Source organism: Ranitomeya imitator, chromosome 3 (genome assembly GCF_032444005.1).
Source record: "Ranitomeya imitator isolate aRanImi1 chromosome 3, aRanImi1.pri, whole genome shotgun sequence".
NCBI lineage: Eukaryota > Metazoa > Chordata > Amphibia > Anura > Dendrobatidae > Ranitomeya > Ranitomeya imitator.
The window spans coordinates 75,740,174-75,764,484 of record NC_091284.1 but is presented as its reverse complement, the minus strand read 5'-3'; the positions used below and the strand labels follow the sequence as shown (position 1 = coordinate 75,764,484).

Sequence of the window (24,311 nt, the reverse complement as noted above, 5' to 3'; positions counted from 1 at the left end):
GGGTTAAAAGTTGACCAGCAATTTCTCATTTTTACAACACCATTTTTTTTTAGGGACCACATCTCATTTGATGTCATTTTGAGGGGTCTATATGATAGAAAATACCCAAGTGTGACACCATTCTAAAAACTGCACCCCTCAAGGTGCTCAAAACCACATTCAAGAAGTTTATTAACCCTTCAGGGGTTTCACAGGAATTTTTGGAATGTTTAAATAAAAATGAATATTTAACTTTTTTTCACACAAAATTTATTTCAGCTCCAATTTGTTTTATTTTACCAAGGGTAACAGGATAAAATGGATGCCAAAAATTGTTGTACAATCTGTACTGAGTACGCTGATACCCCATATGTGGGGGTAAACCACTGTTTGGGCGCATGGCAGAGCTCGGAAGGAAAGGAGCGCCATTTGACTTTTCAATGCAAAATTGACAGGAATTGAGATGGGACGCCATGTTGCGTTTGGAGAGCCCCTCATGTGCCTAAACATTGAAACCCCCCACAAGTGACACCATTTTGGAAAGTAGACACCCTTAAGGAACTTATCTAGATGTGTGGTGACCACGTTGGCCCACCAATTGCTTCACAGAAGTTTATAATGCAGAGCCGTAAAAATAAAAAATCATATTTTTTCACAAAAATGATCTTTTCGCCCCCAATTTTTTATTTTCCCAAGAGTAAGAGAAGAAATTGGACCTCAAAAATTGTTGGCCAATTTGTCCTGAGTACGCTGATACCCCATATATGGGTGTAAACCATTGTTTGGGCGTATGGCAGAGCTCGGAAGGGAAAGAGCGCCATTTTACTTTTCAATGCAAAATTGACTGGAATTGAGATGGGATGCCATGTTGCGTTTGGAGAGCCCCTGATGTGCCTAAACATTGAAATCCCCACAAGTGACACCATTTTGGAAAGTAGACCCCTTAAGGAACTTATCTAGAGGTGTGGTGAGCACTTTGACCCAACACGTGCTTCACAGAAGTTTATAATGCAAAGCCGTAAAAATAAAAAATCATATTTTTTCACAAAAATGATCTTTTCGCCACCAATTTTTTATTTTCCCAAGGGTAAGAGAAGAAATTAGACCACAAAAGTTGTTGTGCAATTTGTCCTGAGTGCGACGATACCCCATATGTGGGGGTAAACCACTGTTTGGGCGCATGGCAGAGCTCGGAAGGAAAGGAGCGCCATTTGACTTTTCAATGCAAAATTGACTGGAATTGAGATGGGACGCCATGTTGCGTTTGGAGAGCCCCTGATGTGCCTAAACATTGGAACCCCTCACAAGTGACACCATTTTGAAAAGTAGACCCCTTAAGGAACTTATCTAGATGTGTGGTGAGCACTTTGACCCAACAAGTGCTTCACAGAAGTTTATAATGCAGAGCCGTAAAAATAAAAAATCTTATTTTTTCACAAAAATGATCTTTTCGCCCCCAATTTTTTATTTTCCCAAGGGTAAGAGAAGAAATTAGACCACAAAAGTTGTTGTGCAATTTGTCCTGAGTGCGACGATACCCCATATGTGGGGGTAAACCACTTTTTGGGTGCATAGCAGAGCTCGGAAGGGAAGGAGCGCTATTTGACTTTTCAATGCAAAATTGACTGGAATTAAGATGGGACGCCATGTTGGTTTGGAGAGCCCCTGATGTGCCTAAACATTAAAACCCCCCACAAGTGACACCATTTTGGAAACTAGACCCCCTAAGGAACTTATCTAGATGTGTTTTGAGAGCTTTGAACCCCCAAGTGTTTCACTACAGTTTATAACGCAGAGCCGTTAAAATAATTTTTTTTTTTTTTCGCAAAAATTATTTTTTAGCCCCCAGTTTTGTATTTTCACAAGGGTAACAGAATAAATTGGACCCCAAAAGTTGTTGTCCAATTTGTCCTGAGTACGCTGATATCCCATATGTGGGGAGGAACCACTGTTTGGGCGCATGGCAGAGCTCGGAAGGGAAGGAGCGCCATTTGGAATGCAGACTTAGATGGATTGGTCTGCAGGAGTCACGTTGCATTTGCAGAGCCCCTGATGTACCCAAACAGTACAAACCCCCCACAAGTGACCCCATATTAGAAACTAGACCTCCCAAGGAACTTATCTAGATGTGTTGTGAGAACTTTGAACCCCTAAGTGTTTCACTACAGTTTATAACGCAGAGCCGTGAAAACAAAAATTATTTTTTTTTTCACAAAAATGATTTTTTAGCCCCCAGCTTTGTATTTTTACAAGGGTAACAGAATAAATTGGACCCCAAAAGTTGTTGTTCAATTTGTCCTGAGTACGCTGATATACCATATGTGGGGGGGAACCACTGTTTGGGCGCATGGCAGAGCTCGGAAGGGAAGGAGCGCCATTTGGAATGCAGACTTAGATGGATTGGTCTGCAGGAGTCACGTTGCATTTGCAGAGCCCCTGATGTACCCAAACAGTACAAACCCCCACAAGTGACCCACCAGGCACATGATGATGACAGTAGTAGTCATCAGCCGGCACCTGACCGGACGTAGCCTTGTCACTGCCAGTCACAGTAGCTGGTTCCCATGCTGTCCTGTGTGCTGTGACAGCGTGGGAACCTGTAGCGGTCCATGATATCCAGTGGCTATCACCAGCAGTGACTTCAGTAAGGTTATCGCCAATTAGAGCCGCAGTTTCCAAGCTGACAGAGTGAGAACCACTGTCTTTTTGGAAGCCCTATTAACTTGAATGGAGTTCGTGTTCGGATGAAGTCCGGGTAGCGTTCTGGTACTCGAACTGAAGTTTTTTTCTAAAGTTCGGCTGAATCCAACGGACCAGAACATCCACAGGTCTGCCAATCCATATCCAGGAGCTAAATTTGGAATGGGGCCCTCATTAACTATGTGCGATTTACTATATAATACTGGCATCTCCTTATGTGGCTGCACAGAGATAGACATACTGCCCACGTTTCCCCTTGAAGAACATGTGTATTGTTGTATTGTGTAATGTGAACTGTGATATGCACTAACAGTGTTTAGATTGTGTTCTGCCCGACAGTAGGGAGAGTTAGAGTTATAGATTGGGACTAGCGCAGAGTAGGAGGGCCTAAGGTTAAGGGACAGAGACAGTTAGTGTGGGATGGTGATTAGTGTGAATTGGAGTGAAGAGAAAAGGAAAGTTGACAGAAGGATGGAGCGAATAATCGGAGACAGGTCCTGGGGGAGGACATCTAGCAGCACGGCTCAAGTTTACAACGAGAGGTAACAGGCTGAGATGGGTCAGAGAATGTGAGATGAAGGGTTCTCCGGATGGGAGCTCTAAGGTGTCAGTAGCAGAGAAGATAAGGACCTGCCATACTGACAACATATTTTCCTTGAGGGGAAAGAAGATGTGAAACCGCAGGTTGAAAATAGGATTTTTGCTAACTGGATTGTAGTAATGCGCTGGTTTGTTGTGAAAGAAAGTGAAGCAGTGGAAACAAAGAACAAAAACGAGCAAGGAACTGCGACTGTGTGAAAATGCTCCATATTGTGAAGGAAACATTCACAAACTTGTGTACCCTCTACCTACTGTACATAATTCCCACCAAGTTACTGTTAAGTAAAAGACAGTAAGTAACTTTTTGACTAGTGGTCTCCCTCATTGAAGTTTTCAACATCTGTCCTGGCCAACCAAAGTCATCGGTAACATGCGGCCTGCCTGGGCGGAGCACCCCCATAGCACAAGTTCACACACACAGCCAGGACCCACACCATCATGTAACGTGCCGTGGAGCAAACAATGAATACCTCGACCATAAGTTACATGGCAGAGGGCACGTTGGGCTCCTTGAGACCCAATGACCCTGGGAGTGACTGCTACAACTTTCCTCTCCATGTTATAAGGATCCTTTGAGGGGCTTGGGTGTGTCTATAGACTTTACACCCCTGCCCTTAAAGGATCCTCATTTCTTCCTCACTAAGGTGACCCTGGCAGCTAAATATGGTGAAAAAATCCTCCTCCTATTATCTACACTATTCACATTGAGCCTTAATTGAATCTTTTGCACAAAGCAAAATTGAGCAAAAATATGGCGACTTTTCTATTATGCAATTTTGTGCTTTCCTTGTTACTATACTAAAAAGTGTGCAGGACTTAGAATCTTGGCTAACTGTGGCTGGATACATTTACTATGATGTATGCCTGAGATTAACGTAAATTATGCCAAAATTCTATGGCATTTCAATGCTTGGGTCAACTTTTATTTTTGGCACCGAGTCAGCTCAAAATTTAAGCACGATGCCTCTTACTCCAGTGGGATTTGGTATGAAACGCTAGTCTTGATAAATTCTCCCTTTATTTTTTTAAAGTAGCTTTGTCACCAGGTACAAACTGCATACATTATTTAAAGACGTTTTACACTACTAATTTTATATATCCTAAATTTTCTTAACTATCAGTTTTCTAATATACTCCTACCTGCCCTGCTCCTGTAAGCTCATCTCTTTGTGGGTGATACTGTACAGTCCTCTGTTTTGATTCTGGATCTGCTACTTCTTGTCTGGAATCCTGTGTAACACCGAATCCATATTATATCGAGGGGTTAAAGCAGCCTAGGCTTGATTATACCCTGGGTATATTATGGGCATATTACGGCCTAAACCAATTTATACTCCGGGTTATAAATTGGCCTAGGCCATTTCATATTCCCTCATGCCAGATTATAACCCCTTGAAATCAGCAGTGCTGAGTGATATACACAAGAATTACTTAATGTTTCAACATCTTAGTGGGGGAGTTCAGGTTTGTCAGGTAAGTTATATGAGAAGATAACTGACTTAAATCTTAAAGTATTAAACTCATAGGCTTTTATTACTTTTACCAGTAAAACTTCAATAAGTAAAATATTAGATTGCCATAAATATACTGCTCTGGCAAAAATTAAGAGACCACCACATCAAAACCCTGTCATGGGCAGCACAATCTCCAGACCTGAACCCCATTGAAAACCTCTGGAATGTAATCGAGAGGATGATGGATAGTCACAAGCCATCAAACAAAGAAGAACTGCTGACATTTTTGTGCCAGAAGCAATGTGAAAGACTGGTGGAAAGCATGCCAAGACACATGAAAGTTGTGATTAAAAATCATGGTTATTCCACAAAATATTGATTTCTGAATTCCTGAGTTAAAACATTAGTATTGTTGTTTCTAAATGAATATGACCTTGTTTTCTTTGCATTATTTGAGGTCTGAACGCACTGTTTTTTTTTTTTAAATAATTTTGACCATTTCTCCTTTTCAGAAAAAAATGCAAAATTTATTGCTTGGAAATTCGAAGACATGTTGTCAGACGTTTATAGAATAAAATAACAATTTACTCAAAAATATACCTATAAAGAGAAAAATCAGACAAACTGAACATTTTGCAGTGGTCTCTTAATTTTTGCCAGAGCTGTATAATGAGGTAAAGAATCCTACCGCACTTCTCAGTAGTTGCACATGAAAAGCAGCTGTGTGTCTGAGGATGATAGAAATCTGCACACTTTTCAACCAATCAGAGACAGGGTGGTAAAACCAGGGAACTAATGAGATCAAATTTCAAATTTCATTCTAAGGGTACCGTCACACAGTGGCACTTTTGTCGTTACGATATCGCTGTGTCTGACACGCAGCAGCGATCAGGGATCCTGCTGAGAATCGTACGTCGTAGCAGATCGTTTGGAACATTCTTTCGTCGCTGGATCTCCCGCTGTCATCGCTAGATTGGTGTGTGTGACACCGATCTAGCGATGCGTTCGCTTGTAACCAGGGTAAACATCGGGTTACTAAGCGCAGGACCGCGCTTAGTAACCCGATGTTTACCCTGGTTACCAGCGTAAATGTAAAAAAAAAAAACAGTACATACTTACATTCCGGTGTCCGTCAGGTCCCTTGCCGTCTGCTTCCCGCACTCACTGACTGCCGGCCGTAAAGTGAAAGCAGAGCACAGCGGTGACGTCACCGCTGTGCTCTGCTTTCACTTTACGGGTCAGTCAGTGAGTGCGGGAAGCAGACGGCAAGGGACAGACACCGGAATGTAAGTATGTAGTGGTTTTTTTTTTTTTTTACGCTGGTAACCAGGGTAAACATCGGGTTACTAAGCGCGGTCCTGCACTTAGTAACCCGATGTTTACCCTGGTTACCCGGGGACCTCGGCATCGTTGGTCGCTGGAGAGCTGTCTGTGTGACAGCTCTCCAGCAACCACACTACGACTTACCAACGATCACGGCCAGGTCGTATCGCTGGTCGTGATCGTTGGTAAATCGTGTAGTGTGACGGTACCCTAAGGCCTAAGCACTTATCTTAATGAATAGCAGTGTAATCTCAGATGTAATGACTCTCGTCTGTTACCAGCCACATCCTATTGTAAGATCAATAGTCCACTTATGTGCAATCAAAGTGTCACATTCCAGTATGTGCTCACATTTTCTGAAAGGCCACAGAGGCTGTGACACCATTAAGCAAGAGGCACCACTAACCAAAAAAAACCATGACGCCAAGGAGATCTCCAAACAAGTCATGGTTGGTTTATAAAAAAAAAATCCTAATCTCTTATGATCCCACAAATCACCATCAAATCCATCATCATCAAATGGGAAGAACAAAGTATCACAACAAACTGCCAAGAGAGGGCCACCCACCAAAACTCTCAGCCCAGGCAAGGGCTATAATCAGGGGGCAGCACAGAGACCAAAAGTAATTCTGAAGAACTGCAAAAATCCCAAGTAGGGACTGTCCATACGACCACAATAAGACATACACTACATAGAGGTGGCCTTTATGGAAGAGTGGGCAGAAAAAAGTCTTTACTTACACACAAAAATTGTAAGGTTTGCTTTGAGGTTAACAAAACACATGTGGGAGACTTCTGAAATGTATGGAGGAAGGTGCTATGGTCAGATGAGACCAAAACTGAACTGAATCATTCTGTCAGTAATGTCACGATGTGACACAACCCAACGGCGGCTCGGTCATTGGATGGCGCAACACACACAATGGGATAAAAATGGGGAGAGGAAGGCCCTACTGATAGGGAAATGGGGGATAGTCACCACCTGAGCTCAAACCTGAGCCTGTCCCTGCACTCCCCTAATACCCTAAGTGGGTCCTTCCCACCACCATCAGGAACCTCGTCTCTCATTGTCACCTAGCACAGCCCTGGCTAGTGCACTGGCCGGCAAGGGGCACTAGCCTCACCACTGCAGATAGTACCACATAGGGGAAAGTGACAAACATGAAAGGAACAAGGAATAAACACAACACTTAGCTTCCAGAAACCACTGCCAAGCTCCACACCACAGATGACACAGAAACAGGACTAGAACACCAGAAGTAGCTGACACCACAGAGCTGGAACTGCACGACTGAGAAACTCTATCACCAGCAGTCAGGTGATGAATCATGTGATCATTTAAAGGATGATGGGAGTGGTCAACACCCACATCAGTTGACCCAGCAACTTTGCAGATATAGCAGATTGCCAGCGGGAAAAACTGACATTAACGCTCGCTGGTCCTGAAAGCAGAAAAACTACGTTTAAAACAGAGTGGAACCAGAACTGCCACGAATCCAAAAATGGGTTGTGACAAGTAATTTGAGACTGGGATGGAGGTGTACCTTCCATTAAGACAATTAAAAAACACCAAAAAACTGGCAAAGATGCTTACCTGTCTAGATAGACCTCAATACAAATGCACAAGCAGGGTGCAGCGGACCCAAACAAAATAGCAAATGCACAGGTGCAATACCTAATGAAACAGCCAGCCTTCAATAAGGGTTTGGCCGTGTGGTACACTAATGCACTAAGATAAAATACTCTGTATGTGGCGTGTTCACACAAGGAATACAAAGCATATGGCTACAGCCTATTAATAACGCCCTATGGCGGGCTGCCCAGTGCTAAAATGCATCCCGTGTGAACAGAGGCCACAGTGTACAGAACAATTTGGGCCCAAATTTACATGAACTGATGCAAATCCTCAAAAAAAAAACAGTGAAATTCCAGATTGTGAGGTAGAAAAACACTAAAAATGCCAGGAGCATGAATTCTCTTGTAAGCAACTGTATAGCTTATGAGAAAAAGATTCAGTATAACTCGTGCTTTATTCATGCAAACTTCTGCTCTTTCTGGGAGGTTTGGTCCAGTGGGCGGTCTTATCAGTGACTGACAGCTTTCTATATATGAGTGCATGCAGAGATAGCGGTCGATCATAGACAGGACAGCCCACTGGACCAAAGTCCCAGAAACAGCAGAGGTTTAAATGAATAAAAAACAAGTTATACTGAATATTTTCTTGCAAACTATTGGTATATCAATCTGCTCAGCTACCCCTGCTCTATAACATAGTGCCTACAGATTGGACGGCATTTTCATACTGAGAGGTTCCCTTTAAATTCAGGAGAACCTATCATATGAAATCAGATGCTCACAATATGGGTCTGTATAATTCTATGGGCGTTGAATCCCATGGATCCACAGCATTGGGGCACAAATGATTTCAAGTGCCATAAAATTGGCGATATTTATATGGGTTTTCCGGTTTCGCGCATGGTGCACCTATGGAACATTGACCATCTATGTTGCAGCCATCAGCAGAAGAAAGTGAGTGTTACCAGCTGGCAATTATCCCATATTAAAATGAAATACGGGAAATGTAATGTGAAGGTTTCCTATTAGTTTTATTTTATTTTTCAGGCCATGTATCTTGATCCTTTTTAATGTTATTGAGGCTTGTGTATTACACGAGTGAGAACAAAACTTGGACACCTGGTTCTCGTGTTTATTTTCCAGACCCCGGATCTGGAACATAACACCTGGACCTGTCTTGTGTGTGTATTATTCCCTTGCCATATATTGATTTTAACTTGGATCACATCAATGGAATTTGTTTGTGTGTTTTTCTAGCACAAGAATGAAAGTGTTTGGTTGGTGTGGAGACTTTCCAGCTATAAATTCAGCTCAGGACAGACTTACTAGGAAATGCCGAACACAGAGTAACAATGGGCAGGTTATGAGAGCTTTTATAGAATATCTAGGACGACATGTACTGCACGCCAGATCAACGCCACTAATCCGTCTCCACACATTTGCTTTTCACATTCATACAAGGGACGTTGTGTTTCTTCGCCAAACACCCAGCACTGAAAAAAGTTATGTCAAAGTATCCCAAGATATGATCATACACTGTGCTGCCAAGTAAAAGCCCAGCACGGGCGTAGTGAGATCGAGGAATGCCCTGACCCTCTGGGCTACTGATATAACAGGTCTAGAAACTAGAGTGTATACAATAAGGTCAGTAATGCCCCTCTGATCACAGCACCTAATGCTACCAATAATACAAAGTGTAAAACTTCAATAATTACTTATTTTTAATATACTTTTTAGTACTGTATTTGATCTAGTTCACATTTAAGTTCAAAATACCAGATAAATTAGTATAGCATGATGCGCTACTTTCACCCAGACTGAACCCATTAAAGTAAATGGGGTCCATAGGATCTGTTGGTGACTGTCATGAGACAGATCAGGCATTAGCATTATTTTCATTGGGAGCAGAACTTTCTGTATTTTTTTTAAGCCACCACTCCAGCGTTGTTTTTTATTACAGCACGGGAGTGGTGCTACTAAGTTTTCTGCACCTAGTCTTATACTTACCACCCACTGTCTTCATCTTCTATCCTCGCTGCGCCGGTTGGTCTTAGGAGGATTGTGATCTGCTGGATCGCTCTAATGTTTGATGAGTGAGCCTGAGGTCACTACACAATGTAAGTCTATGAAAGCAAGAACAAGGTCAGAACGAAGCTCCCACAGACTTACACTGAGAGCTTGTGACTAGTGATGAGCGAATATACTCGTTACTCGAGATTTCCATGCTCAGTGGTCCTCCGAGTATTTTTTAGTGCTCAGAGATGTAGTTTTTCTTGCTACAGCTGAATGATTTACATCTGTTAGCCAGCATAAGTACATGTGGGGGTTGCCTGGTTGCTAGGGAATCCCCACAAGTCCTTATGATGGCTAATAGATGTAAATCATTCAGCTGTAGCAAGAAAAACTACATCTCTGAGCACTAAAAAATACTCGGAGGAACCCCGAGCGTGCTCGAGAAATCTCGAGTAACAAGTATATTCGCTCATCACTACTTGTGACCGTTACCTCTGACTTCTGGTCATTCAGAAGTTTCGGTCACATGATGGCGTGTGGGACATATGAGGCGCTGAAGAAGGCAGGTGGTGAGTATATTACTAGGGTCAGGAAAGTTGGTAGTATCACTCCAGCACTGAAATATAAAAAATGTAGGAGTGGTGCTTTAATATTCTATTTATCCTTTACTAAATTCCTTGATCTTTCAGTGATGCCATGTGCCAATTATTATCAGCAATTACTAGGCTTTGCAAAACCCAGTTTTTGTTTTCCCCCTTAATTTCCTTGGTGGAGTTTGAGCTAAAAGATTTTCCTGACGAAGGAATTTCTACCGAAACGCGCGTCGGGGCGCGTGTGCACGCTGACACCTACTTTACAAGGTACTCTATATGTTCGGACCATTATAATTATACTACCCTCTTTTGATCTGCGGTATGTCTGGGATAGCGGTGTTATGTTTACATCGCTATTCCCCCCCTTTTTTTAGTTGTGGCACTATGGCACTTTATTGATTTTGTAGGCACTACAGCTACACAGCGGTTGTTTTGTGACAATTGTCACAAGCATTAGCCACTTTGTTATATATATATCTCTGTACTTATTTTTCGGAGCACATTGTGGGACTTCTATGCTTTACCAACATAGACTGCTCTCCCTTCCCCCCTGGTTTTGCTGTGGCACCTATGCACTTTATTTTTTTCTAGATATTGCACTATACAGCTTTTTATCACTTGCTCCTTTATGAAAATATATATTCTAACAAGTAATTCTTGTTTTACTTCTTATTTTTACATCCTGAGATCTTTTTTATTAATTTTTATTCCGGACATATGGCATATATAAAAAACATCAGGCCTTTTTTTATATAAATTAATTATTTTGTACCTCTATTGGTTGTCTCGTGTCGCACTTCTTTTAATAATTTTTTTGTATTCAATTTTTATACATTATTATCAATTTTTGTAATTTGACTTACTGCTACTTTAATAAAGATACATTTATATGAATTCCTTGTTTGTGTCTCTCTCTTTTCTTTAGTTCCTTTCTCTGGGTTTGGTGTTTTTACCTAAAAGATTTTTGCAGGACCCTGATACGGCATACATGTCATTACCCTGTGGCATCCTTAGCTGACAACCTAGGCACCTTTTGAAGATATGAAGTTGGGTGCGACTTGCCAGCCAAGGACGTTTGCAGTGCAATGGTCCCTCTGCCATGTAATACTGGCATGGATGCTGGATTAAGTTTCTGGTAAATCCTTTTGCTCAAATCTACTCCTTTGGCAATTTCTCACTGCCATGTTTTCTAATAATGGTTTGTGCCCCCAAATGGCAATAGAATTAGGCTAACCAGTGCTTTACAAGAAATACTTTACTTCAGCTGTATCTTAGTAATACTCCCTAAGTTTTTAACATGCTCTAAATCTTTGGTGCACCTTACATTTCTCCTTTTTCTCTTACTATGGTAGGCCCCCTTCACATGTCTGTGTTTCCGTTTTTTCAAAGATACCACACGTACCCAATATAACCGATGGTGCTGCTCAAATGTCCATGTTTTTACACTGAACATGTGCCTGTGCAAACCAAACGGAGACATGTCCATTTTTTACCGGCAGCACGGATGACAAGAGCTAATACAAGTCTGTGTAAAATACACACAGTGTGGCACCCCTGGGGTCAAGTCACCGCAGAGATACTGCACCTCATCCAGAGGTGTGGTATTCTGCTCTCAGGTAAGGAGGGGGCACTGCACAGAATCCTACACCAGCATCCTAGACACTAGACACTTCAGTCAGGGCATCTAGGTGTACCCTTAGGGAGGATGGCCTCATCCCAGGCTGGAGGGTGTATATAGGTAGAGGGTGTGGGTGAGGACTTAGAGTCTGCAGGGAGAAGGAGTGGAGGGCAGACGTGAGAGAGAGAGAGAGGGAGGAAGCAAAAGGAACAAGACAGACAGAAGGGAGTTCGCAAAGAGAGGGAGCTGAAGAAAAGTGGAACGACAGAATGAAGAGAAGGAAGGGGTCCTAGAGGCACGGGTAGTGAGAAGTCCACCATGGGGCTCGCATCCACGCCGACTATTGCTGGGTGGAGGGACCAGGTCGCAGTCAGGGGAACAGCCCCATTCTAGTGGAAAAACTAAGGACTCAACTAGATAACCAGAGGCTGTAGTTTTTGCAAGAAGCACAGCCACATCTGCACACATTCACTGAAAAGTATGTAAAAATGAAATAGGATCCAGGGGACTTAGAGCTCACAGCCAGACAAGATCCGAGGCTGCTGGCTTGGGACACAGTGTGGCAGGTGAGGCATGAGCCAGCGCAGAGAGACAGCCAGGAAAGGACATAAGAAAGAGGGATCTGGAAAGTGGACCCAAATTGCTTGAGAGCTGGCTGGACCTCCTACTCGAAGGACACAGCACCCCGGCTGGGGCAACTAAGAACTGTGAGTAAAGCATTGGAAACTGCACCCCGCTGTGTCCTCACACTTATTTACTGAGCCATCCCCCCTGCACTATATCCACCATCAGCATCACCATCTTTTACAACCTAAGTGCCCTTGGGCTAAAACTCTACCTGTGGAGAGCTGCACCAACTCTGCTGCATCACCATCAGCCCCAGCGGTCTCTTTAAGCAACGTCGGCTAACACCTTTATTGCCTAATACCACAGGTGGCGTCACGAACATTTTATCCCATAAACTTTATTCCCTTTTCCATATTTTATTGGACACCCAGGGCCACGGACCGGGTCACTGCTGCCATGATACATCTCCTTTAAGAACTGTCGCACCCGGCCCGAGTACCCCACGGTCCTAGCGGGCGCTCCAACAGCACACAAATGCCATACATGTGCCATCAGTGTGCTGTACGTTTTTAACATTGCAAAGTATAGGAAAAGCTTTGCAATTTTTTTTTTTGTGTGATATCGAAAAAAACACTGATCCATCCAAAACACTGATGACACGGTGCTGTTTTTTTCTGGTACTGGTTTTATATGGACGTTTAAAGAAGGAGCAGTAATGTAGGTCCCCACAAAAATGTAGCGTAATTTACGTAAGGAGTATTACCTCTTTGGCTACAATATATGAGCGTCCTTGTCAACTTTGGGACATGCTCATCTAGGAGATTGCTATTTATCGGCCAATGGTGCTTTCTAATGATGGAGCATCTCGATATTACACAAAAGAATCCTTTGCTACTTCCCGGCAGGTGTCTGCAGCACCCGGGGGATCTTCAAACTCTTCCAGGAGTGCGGGAGGTCTTTCCTTTTCCGGAAGCCTCCTACACATTCCAGTAAAGTTGTCAATTATGTGTATGGAGGTTTCCAAAGGTTTTTTGTGCGTAATATAATTACTTTGCATGAAGTATATGACACAAGATACACTGAAATCCGTAAGGCAATCAGTGGATACTCTCACAAGTCTTCTGAGAATTGAGTAATATTATCTCCACACTCTATGAGGCTGAATACAGAAATGAATTATTACATATGGCAGGAAGAATGCGGAACAAATCACACATATATAGTATGTTTCTCACCCTTGTCGTATAAGCCGCCTCAGGATCATCCTCCAGGACACGAGACAAGCCAAAGTCAGAAACTTTGCACATCAGGTTAACATTTATGAGAATGTTCCTCGCCGCCAAGTCACGGTGGACATAACCCATGTCCGAGAGATATTTCATGCCAGATGCAATACCGCGCAGCATACCCACCAGCTGGATGACTGTAAATTGAGCATCGTGTTTCTGGAAGGAATTTCAAGCACACAATTGAGATGCTAATTGGCCATTAAATTATTGTGAAGAGCCTGATAGAAATTATCAATTACATTCCTGTTTATAATTATCCCATATCTGGCAAATTTACTAGGATAATTGTATTCATTCAACTGATATCGAACCGCACATTGTTGTAATATACTGGCGGTACACTCCGCAATCTCTTGGGCCTTATGTAATAAGGCTAAAAATCCACAAAAAGGAGAACTGTGCAGAGGGCAAAATGTTTGAATAAAATATTAGCAATAAATTCATTATAATTATTATAATATACTGCTTCTATATAATTCTAGCTCTGAACATCATACTGTATACAGGTATACCAGCATTCGGACGACAGTTACCTGATGTGTATAGTCATCTTAAAGGGTTATCCAAAATTACAGCTGCCAGTGCTAAACAACAACATTGTAGTAGTACTCACCTAACCGTTCTCTCGACTATCCATCTTTGTGGTTGTCGGTATGCAAATGACAGGGTGACCGCTGCATCTAATCAGTGGCTACAGTGCACATATGCCATAATACAAGTATCACCAACCAGCCATGGAAACCATGATGCCAGTAATACTGCACATGACTGCTATAGCCACTAATTACTTGCAGCCAGCACATGACCAAAGTCAGGAGGATTGCAGCAGGACTAGCACTGGGTCATGGAGAAAGAATGGGTTGGGGCAATTTTTTGTGTGATTTTTTTTAACATCAGCTGCTGTTTTAAAAAAAAATGAAAGTAGGGTAACTCTTTTAAGACTAATAGTTAAGTATCTCATACTACCCTTACCTATTGTATACTGTATAAATGGATGTTTCAGTTTTCTTTTGCATTGTAGGAATTTAGGAGGTAAAGTCCTAAATGGGAGATATGTGTCACTGAGGTGGCGAACCTCGGTGTTGTGAGTCCCAGGGGTTATGGCTCCAACAACAGTAGGTTGCTGAAAGGTTTTTATTATTGAGACCAGATTTTGGTTCCAGGTTTTAGGAACAACCCGAAGAGCTTGGATGGGAATGGTTGCTCCAATACCTCCAATCTGTGCTTTGCGGGTCCTGTTTAAGGCAGCTGAGCTATCCCAGGTTTGTCTGTGTATGCGAAGAGGAAAATAATCTACTTTTAATTAGTATCTGCCAGAGACTGAGAGAGCTGGACTATTATTGAGTTAGTTGAACTGATTTATTTTTTTTATAGCTTTATGCCAAAAAGAGGCTGTTTTTATGTTGAACCCTCTAAAGTAATAAACATTGCATTGTTGGACAAGAACTTAAAGCTTGTGTGTACGCTATCGGCTGCCAAAAAATGTGAGTCCCCCAGTATATTATGAACTTAAAGGGAATCTGTCTTCGGGTTTCCCCACAGCCCAAACTATTTATATGCGCTTGTAACGCTATCAAAGACAAGTCCAGTTATAGCTTTACACAGTCAGTCTATTCCTCCATCACCGAGAAATCAGCATTTGAATTTAGATGCAAATGAGGCTGAAGAAATATGGTAAATCTGAAGTCTCTGTCACTCCGGCTCTATTACCCACCCAGTGCCAACTCCTCCTGATTGATTGACAGCCACTATGCTGTATGACTTCAGGAAAAAAGAGCTATCGGTCAATTAGAAGGAAGTAAGTGAGGAATAGAGTTGGAGTGACGGACACTACAGATACACAGCCTCATTTGATTATCAATTCAAATGCTAAATTCTCATTAACAAAGCAATGGACTGGCCATGTAAAGGTATTGCTGGACTTGTCTTTGAAAGAGCTACTTGCATATATACAATACAGACCAAAAGTTTGGACACACCTTCTCATTTAAAGATTTTTCTATATTTTCATGACTATGAAAATTGTACATTCACACTGAAGGCATCAAAACTATGAATTAACACATGTGGAATTATATACTTAACAAAAAAGTGTGAAACAGCTGAAAATATGTCTTATATTGTAGGTTCTTCAAAGTAGCCACCTTTTGCTTTGATGACTGCTTTGCACACTCTTGGCATTCTCTTGATGAGCTTCAAGAGGTGGTCACCGGGAATGGTTTTCCAACAATCTTGAAGGAGTTCCCAGAGATGCTTAGCACTTGTTGGCCCTTTTGCCTTCAATCTGTGGTCCAGCTCACCCCAAACCATCTCGACTGGGTTCAGGTCTGGTGACTGTGGAGGCCAGGTCATCTGGCGTAGCACCCCATCACTCTCCTTCTTGGTCAAATATCCCTTACACAGCCTGGAGGTGTGTTTGGGGTCATTGTCCTGTTGAAAAATAAATGATGGTCCAACTAAATGCAAACCAAATGGAATAGCATGGCGCTGCAAGATGCTGTGGTAGCCATGCTGGTTCAGTATGCCTTCAATTTTGGATAAATCCCCAACAGTTTCACCAGCAAAGCACCCCCACACCATCACACCTCCTCCATGCTTCACAGTGGGAACCAGGCATGTATAGTCCATCCGTTCACCTTTTCTGCATCGCACAAAGACACGGTGGTTGGAACGAAAGATCTCAAATTTGGACTCATCAGACAAAAGCACAGATTTCCACTGGTCTAATGTCCATTCCTTGTGTTCTTTAGCCCAAACAAGTCTCTTCTGCTTGTTGCCTGTCCTTAGCAGTGGTTTCCTAGCAGCTATTTTACCATGAAGGCCTGCTGCACAAAGACCTCTTAACAGTTGTTGTAGAGATGCGTCTGCTGCTAGAACTCTGTGTGGCATTGACCTAGTCTCTAATCTGAGCGGCTATTAACCTGCGATTTCTGAGGCTGGTGACTTGGATAAACTTATCCTCAGAAGCAGAGGTGACTCTTGGTCTTCCTTTCCTGGGGCGGTCCTCATGTGAGCCAGTTTCTTTGTAGCGCTTGATGGTTTTTGCAACTGAAATTGGGGACACTTTCAAAGTTTTCCCAATTTGTCGGACTGACTGACTTTCCTTTCTTAAAGTAATGATGGCCACTTGTTGTTCTTTACTTATCTGTTTTTTTCCAGCCATAATACAAATTCTAACAGTCTATTCAGTAGGACTATCAGCTGTGTATCCACCAGACTTCTGCTCAACACAACTGATGGTCCCAACCCCATTTACAAGGCAATAAATCCCACTTATTAAACCTGACAGGGCACACCTGTGAAGTGAAAACCATTCCCGGTGACTACCTCTTGAAGCTCATCAAGAGAATGCCAAGAGTGTGCAAAGAAGTCATCAAAGCAAAAGGTGGCTACTTTGAAGAATGTAGAATATAAGACATATTTTCAGTTGTTTCACACTTTTTATTTAAGTAGTTAATTCCACATTTGTTAATTCATAGCTTTCACGCCTTCTTTGTGAATGTATAATTTTCATAGTCATGAAAATACAGAAAAATCTTTAAATGAGAAGGTGTGTCCAAACTTTTGGTCTGTTCTGTAAATAGTTTGGGGGTGAAATCCTGCTGACAGATTCCCTTTAAAATCAAAATCTTTCACTTTTTAAAAACATAATACATGCCAAAAAACCTAATAGAATATAAAGGAAGATTTATGTTAATTGTAGAATGCAAACCAACGACAGTCATAATTGGCCAATAATGACATTGTAACATAAGGTACAGAAAATATGGAATCGGTTCTGTAGTATCACATACAGTAATGACGATCGTAGAGGACTGCTGTGTGACTATATATAACTGTGGCAATGAAGATACCTGTCATGAATGTATGATGTAGACTATTCTCATAGTAAAACATACTAATGTCTGCAATTCCTGGCAATAACTACACATTTCGGGATGTTCTCTACTTACCCGGAGGAAGCTATCTAGAGAGCCGTTCTCCATGTATTCGGTCACAATCATAACCGGTTTGCCTGGAAGGATTTACATAGAAATTACTCCCTGTACATTTTGCAGCACTTTATAATTAGTGATGAGTGATGAGCGAGTGTACTCGTTGCTCTGGTTTTCCCGAGCACGTGCAGGTGGTCTCCGAGTATTTATCACTGCTCCGAGATTTAGTTTTCAACCCCACAGTTGAATGATTTACAGCTACTAGACAGCTTGATTACATGTGGGGATTCCCTAGCAACCAGGCAACCCCCACATGTACTCAGCCTGGCTAATAGCTGTAAATCATTCAGCTGCAGTGATGAAAATTAAATCTCCAAACACTAACAAATACTCGGAGACCACCCGAGCGTGCTTGGGAATACCCGAGCAACGAGTATACTCGCTCATCACTATTTATAATAAATCCATTGGTTAGAGCTTACTTTTAGTAACTACTCCTTCCAGCCGTATGATGTTCGGATGCTCGAACTGTCCCATAATACTGGCTTCACCCAGGAATTCCCTCCTCTGTTTTTCCGTGTAACCAACTTTCAACGTTTTAATGGCCACGCTGATTTCTTTTTTAGATGGTAGTTTTAGACGACCACTGCATACTTCACCAAATTCTCCTGTGGAAAAATGGTCAGAAAGTAATAACCGAAGTAAGAAAATTTAAAAATCAAAACAAATACTTTAAGAGCATAGAAACACTTTGAATACATATGTAGAGAAGGCTAACATGACAAAAGACTCACCATCCAGACAGGAACTCATCTCATTTAAGTTAATATGGTGGTATTTATTTGTGTCACAATGTACAATTGTAAGGAGAAGGACATTCTGCCCATGTTTCCCCTTGAAGAATATGAACATTGTCGTATTATGTAATGTGAACTGCGACATGCGTTAACAGTGTTGGTATAGTTTTCTGCCCGACAGTAGGGAGAGTTAGAGTTAATGATTGGAACTAGCCCAGAGTGGAAGGGGAAAAGGTGAAGAGACAGAGACAGTTTCCTGTCAGGACGTCAGATAGTGTGCGTGAAAAGCAGACCTAAGATCTGGTTAGTCAGCAGAGCTGCTGACTTGGGTGTCCCTAGTGTAAGAGGAGACCATGACAGAGGATAGTAAGATCCTAGTGGAGAGAAGGAGAGAAGTGACTGAGAGGCAGAGTGATCGATCGAAGACAGGTCCTGGGTTGGACCGCTAAACAGTACAGCCATCTGAGTTTATAACTCAGAGAGGTAACAGGCGAAGACAAAGCAGAGAGCATGAGATGAAGAGAGTGCCCCAGGCACAAGTTCTAAGGTGTCAGTAGCATAAAAGCAAAGTACCGGCCACTAGTTCCCTTGAGGGGACAGAAGATGTGGAACCATGGATTGAGAATAGGACTCTTGGTAACTGGACTGCAGTACTGAGCTGGGTTGCTGTGAAGGCAGGTGAATTTGTGGAATCAAGAACCAAGTTTGTTATGAAGAAAGGAACTGAGACTGTGAATGAAAATGCTCTGTATGGTGAAAGAAAAGTTCATTAAGCTGTGTACTCGTTACCTACTGCATATATTCTCTACCTAGTTTTCATTCAGTAAAAAGTTGATTTTTGACTAGTGGTCTTACTCATTAAAGTCTTCAACATCTGCTCCTGACCAATCAAATCAAACATGCGGTCTGCAAGGGCATAGCATCCCATTAGACAAAGTGCACACACCCAGCAAAGACCCCTACCTTCATGTCACATGCCGGGGTACAAGAGATGAGTACCTCGCCCTCGGCTACTGTCCGGAGCCACGTTACAAAATAAATTAGTCCTTTAATTGCCAATGTATTATAGCACTGTTCTGTAGGCACTGTATGGTATGAGCACACAATTTAGCACCGAATGGTATAGTTAGTTGTATTATTTTTTGGGAGAGTATTATATGGTGGTGATGGTGGGTAACACCCAAGTTTCGCCCAGGACATATCCAACTTTGGGTACCTAAAGTCCCCAGAGACTCTCATAGGTGTTGTATTATGGTTGTAAATATGAGCCCATGATAAATAATAAAGTGATGGTTGCCGGTTCGCAGCTTCGTAGCCTTGACTGCTCTGACTTTTCAGTGAGTTCAATTATCCATCTGATTACAATGTGCCCATTATAGGACATACGAGTAATTCCGGATTCAGGCTGCAGTTGTGCTCAGTCCATTGCTGAAGTTACCATGATCCTCAGATATAGAAACTTTTTACTACAAATGTCCTTTTTAGATCTGTACAATGATTACAGCTTACTACAAACACATAAAACCATCAGCAAAGCAAAATAGCAAGGGGATATTTTCTGCGGCCATTTGCAATCTAATAATTGAATGACTCTCGTCTTCCTGTCATTTGTAATTAGATGAAACAGGGCCTGTGATCGGAAAACAATACAGGAATAAAGATCTGCAGCCATGCTGCCTCCGAGCTGCACAATTCCTGAAAATGGCCCGTCTGCAGATGTAGCAGAGCGCTGTTTGTGGCTCTGAGCAGGGCGGCGGATAAACCAATTATCTGAGCTCACAATTAATATCATGCACAAATAGTCCAGCCACAAATAAAGCGTTACAAGTCAGACACTGCTGCAAAAGTGCAGAGATTACATTGTCAATGGCACTATTCAAGAAACTATCACTAGGTGATAGCTAAACTTTACCCGAGGATTCCGTTTTTTTTTTTTTTTTTTACTTAAATGTATTTATTTTGTGCTAAACAAATTTTTTTGTACTTGGGTTTCGTTAAAAATTTAGCAACGTTTGCTGTCTGTGGCACTTGTGTTGCATGTGTCTATTGATGGCTGCAGAATGAGATAACTGAGAATCTGTCCATGACCTTATTCTGAGAGTTTGTAACTAGTGATGAGCGATAAAGTGTTGTCCGAGCTTGTGCGCTAATAGAGTATCTCCGGGCTGCGTGAATGCTATGTTAGAGCCCCTGCGGCTGCATGTCTGGTGGCTGTTCAACAGCCGGAACACATCAGGGATTGCCTGTTTGTTATCCGAGCATGCCGAAGATACTCTATTAGCACACGAGCATGGCCGGATAATACCGTATCCGAGCACGCTCGCTCATCATTGTGCGTAACGCTTCAATCTGTCTGAGAGCTTTTCTCTAAAGTTTCTATAGAGCCTTTTAGAGCCGATTTATGATCACATGAAGGTTCAGCTCCTCTGTGATGTGGTTTGTGGTCTTAACCCCTTAGTGACAGAGCCAATTTGGTACTTAATGACCGAGCCAATTTTTGCAATTCTGACCACTGTCACTTTATGAGGTTATAACTCTGGAACGCTTCAACGGATCCCGCTGATTCTGAGATTGTTTTTTCGTGACATATTGTACTTCATGTTAGTGGTAACATTTCTTCGATATTACTTGCGATTATTTATGAAAAAAACGGAAATATGGCGAAAATTTTTAAAATTTTGCAATTTTCAAACTTTGTATTTTTATGCCCTTAAATCAGAGAGATATGTCACGAAAAATAGTTAATAAATAACATTTTCCACATGTCTACTTTACATCAGCACAATTTTGGAAACAAAATTTTTTTTTGTTAGGGAGTTATAAGGGTTAAAAGTTGACCAGCAATTTCTCATTTTTACAACACCATTTTTTTTTAGGGACCACATCACATTTGAAGTCATTTTGAGGGGTCTATATGATAGAAAATAATGAAGTGTGACACCATTCTAAAAACTACACCCCTCAAGGTTCTCAAAACCACATTCAAGAAGTTTATTAACCCTTTACGTGCTTCACAGGAACTGAAACAATGTGGAAGGAAAAAATGAACATTTAACTTTTTTTTGCAAACATCTTAATTCAGAACCATTTTTTTTATTTTCACAAGTGTAAAAACAGAAATGTAACCATAAATTTTGTTATGCAATTTCTCCTGAATACGCCAATACCCCATATGTGGGGGTAAACCACTGTTAGGGCGCACCGCAGAACTTAGAAGTGAAGGAGCGCCGTTTGACTTTTTCAATGCAGAATTGGCTGGAATTGAGATCGGACGCCATGTCACGTTTAGAGAGCCCCTGATGTGCCTAAACAGTGGAAACCCCCCACAAGTGACACCATTTTGGAAACTAGACCCCTTAAGGAACTTATCTAGATGTGTGGCGAGCACTTTGAACCCCCAAGTGCTTCACAGAAGTTTATAACGTAGAGCCGTGAAAATAAAAAAATCGCTTTTGTTTACACAAAAATGATCTTTTTGCCCACAAATTCTTATTTTCACAAGGGTAACAGGAGAAATTAGATCACAAAAGTTGTTGTGCGATTTCTCCTGAATACGTCGATACCCCATATGTGAGGGTAAACCACTGTTTGGGCGCACCGCAGAGCTTGGAAGTGAAGGAGCGCCGTTTTACTTTTTCAATGTAGAATTGGCTGGAATTGAGATTGGACGCCATGTCGCGTTTGGAGAGCCCCTGATGTGCCTAAACAGTGGAAACCCCCCACAAGTGACACTATTTTGGAAACTAGACCCCTTAAGGAACTTATCTAGATGTGTGGCGAGCACTTTGAACCCCCATGTGCTTCACAGAAGTTTATAACGTAGAGCCGTGAAAAAAAAAAAAATCGCATTTTTTCTACAAAAATGATCTTTTTGCCCACAAATTTTTATTTTCACAAGGGTAACAGGAGAAATTAGACCACAAAAGTTGTTGTGCAATTTCTCCTGAGTACGCTGATACCCAATATGTGGGGGTAAACCACTGTTAGGGCGCACCGCAGAGCTTGGAAGAGAAGGAGTGCCGTTTTACTTTTTCAATGTAGAATTGGCTGGAATTGAGATCGGACGCCATGTCGCGTTTGGAGAGCCCCTGATGTGCCTAAACAGTAGAAATCCCCCACAAGTGACCCCATTTTGGAAACTAGACCCCCCATGGAACTTATCTAGATGTGTGGTGAGAACCTTGAATGCCCAAGTGCTTCACAGAAGTTTAGAATGCAGAGTCGTGAAAATAAAAAATATTTTTTTTTTCACAAAAAAGATTTTGTAGCCCCCAAGATTTTATTTTCACAAGGGTAACAGGAGAAATTGGACTGCAATAGTTGTTGTCCAATTTATCCCGAGTACGCTGATGTGCCATATGTGGGGGTAAACCACTGTTTGGGCGCACGGCAGAGCTCGGAAGGGAAGGAGCGCCTTTTTGGAATGCAGACTTTGATAGAATGGTCTGTGGGCATTATGTTGCGATTGCAGAGCCCCTGATATACCTAAACTGTAGTAACCCCCCACAAGTGACCCCATTTTGGAAACTAGACCCCCCAAGGAACTTATCTAGATGTGTGGTGAGAACTTTGAATGCCCAAGTGCTTCACAGAAGTTTAGAATGCAGAGTCGTGAAAATAAAAAATATTTTTTTTTTTCACAAAAAAGATTTTGTAGCCCCCAAGTTTTTATTTTCACAAGGGTAACAAGAGAAATTGGACCCCAGAAGTTGTTGTCCAATTTATCCCGAGTACGCTGATGCCCCATATGTGGGGGTAACCCACTGTTTGGGCGCACGGCAGAGCTCAGAAGGGAGGGAGCACCATTTGACTTTTTGAGCGCAAAATTGGCTGTCGTGTTTGGAGACCCCCTGATGTACCTAAACAGTGGAAACCCCCCAATTCTAGCTCCAACCCCTAACCCTAATCCCAACCTGATCCATAATCCTAATCACTAACCCTAACCATAATCACAACCCTTACCCCAAAACAACCCTAATGTCAACCCTAACCATAACCCTAATCAAAACCCTAAATCCAACACACCCCTAATCCTAATCTCAACCCTAACCTCAAACCTAACCCTAATCCCAATACACCCCTAATCACAACCCTAACCTTAACCCTAATCCCAAACCTAACCCTAATCCCAAGCGTAACCCTAATGCCAACCCTAACCCTAATACCAACCCTAATCCAAACCCTAAACCTAATCCCAGCTCTAACCCTAACTTTAGCCCCAACCCTAGCCCTAACTTTAGCCCCAACCCTAACCCTAGCCCTAAGGCTACTTTCACACTTGCGTTGTTTGGCATTCCGTCGCAATCCGTCGTTTTGGACAAGAAACGGATCCTGCAAATGTGCCCGCAGGATGCGTTTTTTGCCCATAGTATTGCCGACGGATCGTGACGGATGGCCACACGTCGCGTCCGTCGTGCACTGGATCAGTTGTGTTTTGGCGGAGCGTCGGCACAAAAAAACGTTCAATGAAACGTTTTTTTGTACGTCGCATCCGCCATTTCTGACCGCGCATGCGTGGCCGTAACTCCGCCCCCTCCTCCCCAGGACATAGATTGGGCAGCGGATGCGTTGAAAAACTACAGCTGCTGCCCACGTTGTGCACAATTTTCACAACGTGCGTCGGTATGTCGGGCCGACGCATTGCGACGGCCCCGTACCGACGTAAGTGTGAAAGAAGCCTAACCCTAAATTTAGCCCCAACCCTAACCCTAAATTTAGCCCCAACCCTAACCCTAAATTTAGCCCCAACCCTACCCCTAACCTAACCCTACCCCTAACCCTAACCTAACCCTACCCCTAACCTAACCCTAGCCGTAACCCTACCCCTAACCTAACCCTACCCCTAACCTAACCCTAGCCGTAACCCTA

The 24,311-nt window shown here is 42.4% G+C and overlaps 1 protein-coding gene across 2 annotated transcripts in view; it reads right to left on the bottom strand.

Annotated features, from left to right (window-relative positions):
- The window catches only part of EPHA3 (EPH receptor A3), a 562,283-nt gene that overhangs the window by 29,678 nt on the left and 508,294 nt on the right, over positions 1-24,311 (bottom strand). For both annotated transcript variants that reach the window (XM_069760981.1, XM_069760980.1), the window contains exons 11-13: positions 18,129-18,314; positions 17,665-17,726; positions 13,658-13,867 (exon numbers count right to left, since the gene is read on the bottom strand). In XM_069760981.1, coding sequence (XP_069617082.1) covers positions 13,658-13,867; positions 17,665-17,726; positions 18,129-18,314 — 458 coding nt within the window. The remainder of the gene's footprint in view (positions 1-13,657; positions 13,868-17,664; positions 17,727-18,128; positions 18,315-24,311) is intronic.